The 6,285-nt window shown below is 46.0% G+C and overlaps 1 protein-coding gene across 16 annotated transcripts in view; it reads right to left on the bottom strand.

The window, feature by feature from the left end:
- CFAP221 (cilia and flagella associated protein 221) overlaps positions 1-3,547 on the bottom strand; it is a 97,464-nt gene extending 93,917 nt beyond the window's left edge. For 9 of the 16 annotated variants that reach the window (XR_014829660.1, XR_014829661.1, XM_084999647.1 and 6 more), the window contains exons 1-2: positions 3,487-3,547; positions 2,725-2,907 (exon numbers count right to left, since the gene is read on the bottom strand). Coding sequence is in view for 8 of the 16 variants with exons in the window: in XM_021075445.2 (XP_020931104.1) it covers positions 2,725-2,863 (139 nt within the window). In the remaining 8 variants the exon portion in view is untranslated. Of the gene's footprint in view, positions 1-2,724; positions 2,908-3,378 lie in introns of all 16 variants that reach the window. The other 7 variants (XR_014829665.1, XR_014829663.1, XM_021075447.2 and 4 more) reach the window with 1 other exon arrangement.
- Positions 3,548-6,285: the final 2,738 nt, after the last annotated feature.

Genomic DNA, 6,285 nt, shown 5'->3' on the forward strand with positions numbered 1-6,285 from the left:
CGTGAACATCTTTTTTCCTCCCCCAGTTTTGAGAACAAGGGCAAGACAGCTGAGCCCACAGAAATGTCCGGATCCTCCTCATTTAGCAGGAGTTGAGATGTGTGAAGATATGGGGTCATGGTTGTTTTCCTGTCTTGCTCGCTTCCTGCCAGGCCCATCCTCACTCCAACCCTGTGACAGAATATTTTTTTCCGTTTTGTAGATAATGATGTTGAGACTCAGCGAGACTAAGCAACCTGCTCACATCTGGTGATTAAAACTCAAGCCCAGGGAGTTCTCTGGCGGCCTAGTGGTTAAGGAACTAGTGTTCCTGCCGCTATGGCTCAGGTTGCTGCTATGGCATGGGTTCAGCCACTGGCCTGGAAACTTATGCATGCTGCAGGTGCAGCCAAAAAAAAAAAATTAAGCCCAGGCCTGATTCCAACCATCCCACTGCCTCCTTCAATAATAATGCACTGTCCAATTTCTTACAAATGGTAACCTTTCCCCTTTGGCTATATCCAAATCTTGTGAGCCACAGACACGATGCTCCCATCCTTTACCCTCTGATTAGGATACATCTGAAGTGGGTGTGAGACTCTTGGTGTTTCTGTTCCTCCCAGGTCACTGTCATCAGGGTTGGATTAGGATAAGGATGGCATCTCAGGGGGACTACGATCTCTGTAGGTTATTTAGTAAATTCTTAAGTATTGAAATTAACATTATTTGGTAATTTTTTTTAATGCTGAAGATTTTGGTTTTAGGGCTACAAAGCAGAAGTAAAATGAGCCTTTTGCTGTTAATGCCCAGAAATAGTCAGGTATATTAACTTGCACCTAGTATGTTCTACAGTGACAACAGAGCTACTCCAAATGCTGCACTGGCAATGGGCCTCGAACGGCAAGTGGAAAGCGAGCTAGTGTGACAACGCAGAGAGCTGGACACTGAGCAGCAACAGCTGAACACCAACTCCCCACTTGGCTGGGCTACCTTGGGGAATTCATTTGACCTTTCTGAGTCTCAGCTTTCCCAACAGCACCACTGAAATAGAAGGTGTCGATGTTATGACGGATTAGTGAGAAGAATGTAAGCAAAATGATCAGCCGTCTACATATAGCTATAGGATTTACCAGGCTTTCCAGGCTAAGGGATGTGCCTAGGGAAAGGCAAGAAGGCGTAAAACGCAAGTGGCCTTGAAGGAGTAGGAGTAACAGGCATGGCCGGAGCTGCAGATGGCAGGGGAAGTAGGTAGGAAGGTTCAGATCGACTGATGGCAAAGGAGTCCAAATGCCAAGCAGAGGAATGGCTGCTTTATTCTATACACAAGAGGATACGCTGACAGTATTCAAACAGGATAGGTACAGGAGCCAGCCTGGATTCTGGGAAGGAAGATGGGGGGCGAGGGGTGGAAAGGGAGATGGGAGGAGGGTATGGCCAGGGAGGAGGGCACTGCTGCTGAGGACCAAGTGGGGACAGAGAGGAAAGATACTTGAGGAAGTGGAAGCAACAGGACTGGGCAACTCATTTACACCATAAAAGTCTATCAGTTAACATTTTTACTTACTATATAAACATACACATATGTATTTTTATATTAGAGTATAGTTGATTTACTGTGTTGTGTCTATTTTTGCTGTATAGCATGGTGACCCAGTCTCACACACACATATATGTATACATATGTATACATACATTCTTTTTCTTTCATATTATCTTCCATCATGTTCTATCCCAGGAAACTGGATACAGTTCCCTGTATATACAGTAGGACCTCATTGCTTATCCATTCTAAATGTAATAGTTTGCATCTACTAACCCCAATCTCCCAGCCCTTCCCACTTAATTGAGAGTGTAGAGGTATGGGGGATGTGGGATGTGGGATGATGGTGGTGGGTGAGAGAGAAAGGAAGTTGATAGAATACTTAAAATTGAGAAGTTAAAAAACAGCAACATTTGCACATTAAAAAATATGAAGGTAAATAGTGAAGAAACAACTAAAAGTGTTAAAAGTCATTGGCCTGAGAGAGTGGGAATTAGTAGTGGGGGGGATGAGATGGAATTTGCTATTTTTCATTATAAAACTTTTACTACAGCATATATTCATTACATAGATTACTCTGAAAAATTCATTTTTCAAATGATCATACTGCATACCTTAAATATATTAAATACCTATCTTTAAAAAATTTTAAATATATATCATACATATCTTCTATCATTACCATTAATTTCTGTCTAACTTCCTGGAGCAATGGATGAAATAAAATGTAAATTTTTTGATGAATCTAAACAAAAAGTCTATTAATTAAGCTGATGGATCTAAATAGAACCTTTGTTCATAACACTAAAAACTGGTAGAAGCCTGGAGTTCCCATGGTGGATCAGCGAGTTAAGAACCTGACCAGTATCTACAAGAACTTGGGTTCGATCCCTAGCCTCACTCAGTAGGTTAAGGATCCAGCATTGCTGTGAGCTGCAGCATAGGTCCTGGATATGGCTTGGATCCACTGTTGCTGTGGCTGTGGTATAGGCCAGCAGCTGCAGTTCCAGCTGGACTCCTAGCCTGGGAACTTTCATATGCTGAAGATGCATCCCTAAAAAGCAAATAAATAAATAAATAAATAAGTCCTAGTATGAGCCTGTAAAACAATCTAGATAAATTGGCACCCAAAATTCCATTATGCTTTCTGGACTTTGGGTCCTCTGGGAAAAGTTGTAAAGCAAATGTGCTTTCTAACCACTTACTGGATTCCAGGAGGTGATTAGGTACTGCTCCTCTTTTCTTAGGTTCCTCCACTAGGCTCCTCAAAGGGAGGGGTGACATGTTCTGAAATGGTTCTTCGGCATTCTTTACTTCTCTGCTGGGGGTTTTCACTGCTGCCATTTTATCGTAAAAAATGGAGTCTTTTTAGAGCCAAAGGTCATTTCCTGGGAAGAAAACAGTAGGCGTATAATCATCCACGGGAAACCAGGCACTTTTATTTTTTTTTTTCCTCAATCCTTGACAAAGGTACCTCTTGTCACTGTGTGGTTTCCTGCAGCTCCGGCTCCTCCCCACCCGCCTCACCTGCCGCCTCTCCCCCAGCCACTCCATTCCCACACAGGCTGTCCCATTAACCTTGCATCACACATCAAACCCATTCCATGGTCAAAACACTTCCATGGTCCTTAATCCTTTTGGAAAGCTTTGCCCCAAATGTCCTGATGCTTCTTGAGCTGTTGCTGTTAGTAGGGGCACAAGAAGGGGAAAATAAAGGCTCTCACAGTAGACTGAGTTTGGAATTTTTTTTTTTTTTTTTTTGCTTTTGAGGTCCTCCTATCCTCCATCCCCTGCTGGGAGTAGGGTTGATCCCACAGCCATGCGCCACCCCCATCCTCATTTAACCCCTTAGGCCCAACCTCTCCTCCGACCCCCAGCAGGGCTGACTGGGGACTGGACACTCTCCCCGGGCTCAGGCCGTCTACCCGCCTCCATCACCACCCAGTCCCAGGTCCCAGGCCGCTCACTCGGGAGCAGGTTCCGGGGTAGGATTCTGAGGTGCCGCGGCCTACAGCCCGGAGCGTCGCCATGACGACGCGGACGCCATCCCAGGGGTCGCAGAGGACGCAACCAAATTCCCCTGAGATACGGGGAGACCCGGGCGGCGTGATTCGAGGTCCGGAGGCTGTAGGCCACTTCTGGGGACTCGGGGTAGTCTCTAGAGCCTTGGAAGAACTGAGATAAAGACTTATCCGGTGCGAGGCCAACGGATTCCCGAGTGGAAATGAGGAAGTCGGGAGACAAGGTAAACTGGACGCCCTGAGAACAGTTGGCGGGAGAGCTCGACTGAAAGGGGCGGGGCCTATTAAGTTCAGTGGGTGGGGCTTCCCCGACTGACTTTCAGTCCTGGCTGTTCTGCTGTAATACTTTCTGTGCTGATTTCTATTATGAGAAATTTCAAACATATACAAAGGCAGGTAGTGTAGTATGATGAACCTGCAACAAAGATAAAATCATGGCCAGTCTTATTTCATCTACACCTTTCCCCTACTGTATTTTTTTGAAGGAAATCCCAGACATCATAGCAACCATAAATATTTCATAATATACCTCCAAAAGATTACGACTCCTGGAGTTCCTGGCGTGGCTCAGTGGTTAAATAATCCGACTAGGAACCATGAGGTTGTGGGTTCGATTGCTGGCCTTGCTCAGTGGGTTAAGGATCCAGCGTTGCTGGGAGCTGTGGTGTAGGTCGCAGAAGCGGCTGGGATCCCGTGTTGCTGTTGCTGTGGCTGTGGTGTTCGACCCCTAGCCTGGGAACCTCCATATTGCCGCAGGTGTGGCCCTAAAAAGACAAAAAAACAAAAACAAAATACTATGATGTCCTTTAGATCTCCCCTCTTTTGGCTACACCTGAGGCTTGTGAAAGTTCCCAGGACAAGGATCAAACTCGCACTGCAGCAGTGACAATGCCAGATCCTTAACCTGCTGCACTGCAAGGGAACTCCTAGGTCTTTTTGGGTTTTGGCTTGTTCGTTTTGCTTTTTTTAGGGCCACACCCTAGGCACATGGAAGTTCCCAGGCTACAACTGCTGGTCTACGTCACAGCCACAGCAATTGGGAATCCCAGCTATATCTGTGACCTACACCACAGCTCACAGCAATGCCAGACCTTATCCCACAAGCAGGGCCAGGGATTGAACCCTCATCCTCATGGATACCAGTTGGATTCATTATTGCTGAGCCACAATGGGAACTGCCCCTGGGTCTTTTTTAATCAGTAAATCCTCCTTCCATCTCTTTTTGTTGTTGTTGCAATTTATTCATTGAAGAAACTGTATCTGTCCTAATACTTATATTTGGGGGTTATAAACATGAAGCTGGGCCAATTCCCCTGACTTCCTGCCCTGTCTACTCTACCCTGCTCACCCATGGATATTACTTTTTACGCAAAGGGCTCAGGCCTCTCTTCCTAGGATATGTCCCTTTCTTGCTCCTTCCTTGTATGACTTGACACTTGCTAAATGTTATTTATGGCTTTATGTTGATAAGAGATTGCAGTAGGAATCCAATCAACCTGCCTTTTCCACACCCACATCACTTGTGCTGCATGTGCTTTGTCCCTCCACACCGCCCCCCAAATTGGAATGTTCATTTTTCCATCTTCCCATTCTCCAATCCCTCCCTTCTACCTGCCATCATCACGGATTAAAAATCTCCCCATCTAAAGGATATATGTATACATATAACTGAATCACTTTACTGCACAGCAGAAATTAACACAACATTGTAAGTCAACCATACTTCAACAAAATTTTTAAAAATGAAATTCCTATCTCCCCATCCTTCAAGGTTATCACTGGAGATGGTATGTCTTCAACCGTCCCCATAACTCTCCAGACAGGAGGACTGTTTCCTTCCCCTGGGCTTCCCTTCTCCTAAGAAACAGACATACATAGATACAGTATCTTTCCCTTTCTGGACATTGTTCTGTGCAGAAGTGATTCCCTGGAACTGTGGCAGCCACCAGAGGCCATGAGGCCCCTAGTGTGAAGGCGAAGGAGAAGTTGAAGGAGGGTATCAGAGCAGAAAGACAGGAAGAAGACTCCACCCCATGACGTCATCTCACCTCTGATTGGCACCCAAATCCCATTATCTCTTTCTTTCAGCTGAAAATATTCCGACATACAAAGATTTCTCTCTCTTTTTTTTTTTTTTTTTTTTTTTTTTTTTTGTCCTTTTGCCATTTCTAGGGCCGCTCCTGCGGCATATGGAGGTTCCCAGGCTAGGGGTCGAATCGGAGCTGTAGCCACCGGCCTATGCCACAGCCACAGCAACGCCAGATCCGAGCCGCGTCTGTGACCCACACCACAGCTCACGGCAACACCGGATTCTTAACCCATTGAGCGAGGCCAGGGATCGAACCCGAAATCTCATGGTTCCTAGTTGGATTTGTTAACCACCGCACCACAACGGGAACTCCTGAACATACAAAGATTTCTTTTTTTTTTTTTTTTCTTTTGTCTTTTTGCTATTTCTTGGGCCGCCCCTTCGGCATATGGAGGTTCCCAGGCTAGGGGTCGAATCGGAGCTGTAGCCACCGGCCTACGCCAGAGCCACAGCAACGTGCGATCTGAGCCGCGTCTGCAACCTACACCACAGCTCACGGCAACGCCGGATCGTTAACCCACTGAGCAAGGGCAGGGACCGAACCCGCCACCTCATGGTTCCTAGTCGGATTCGTTAACCACTGCGCCACGACGGGAACTCCATACAAAGATTTCTAAATGCTCACTACTAAAAGTGTAAACTGTAGCAAGAAGCTT

Source organism: Sus scrofa, chromosome 15, assembly GCF_054392235.1.
Source record: "Sus scrofa isolate SSC_HxYL_T2T_F1_AM1 chromosome 15, Sscrofa_HxYL_maternal_Yorkshire_Landrace_v2.0, whole genome shotgun sequence".
Taxonomy (NCBI): Eukaryota; Metazoa; Chordata; class Mammalia; order Artiodactyla; family Suidae; genus Sus; species Sus scrofa.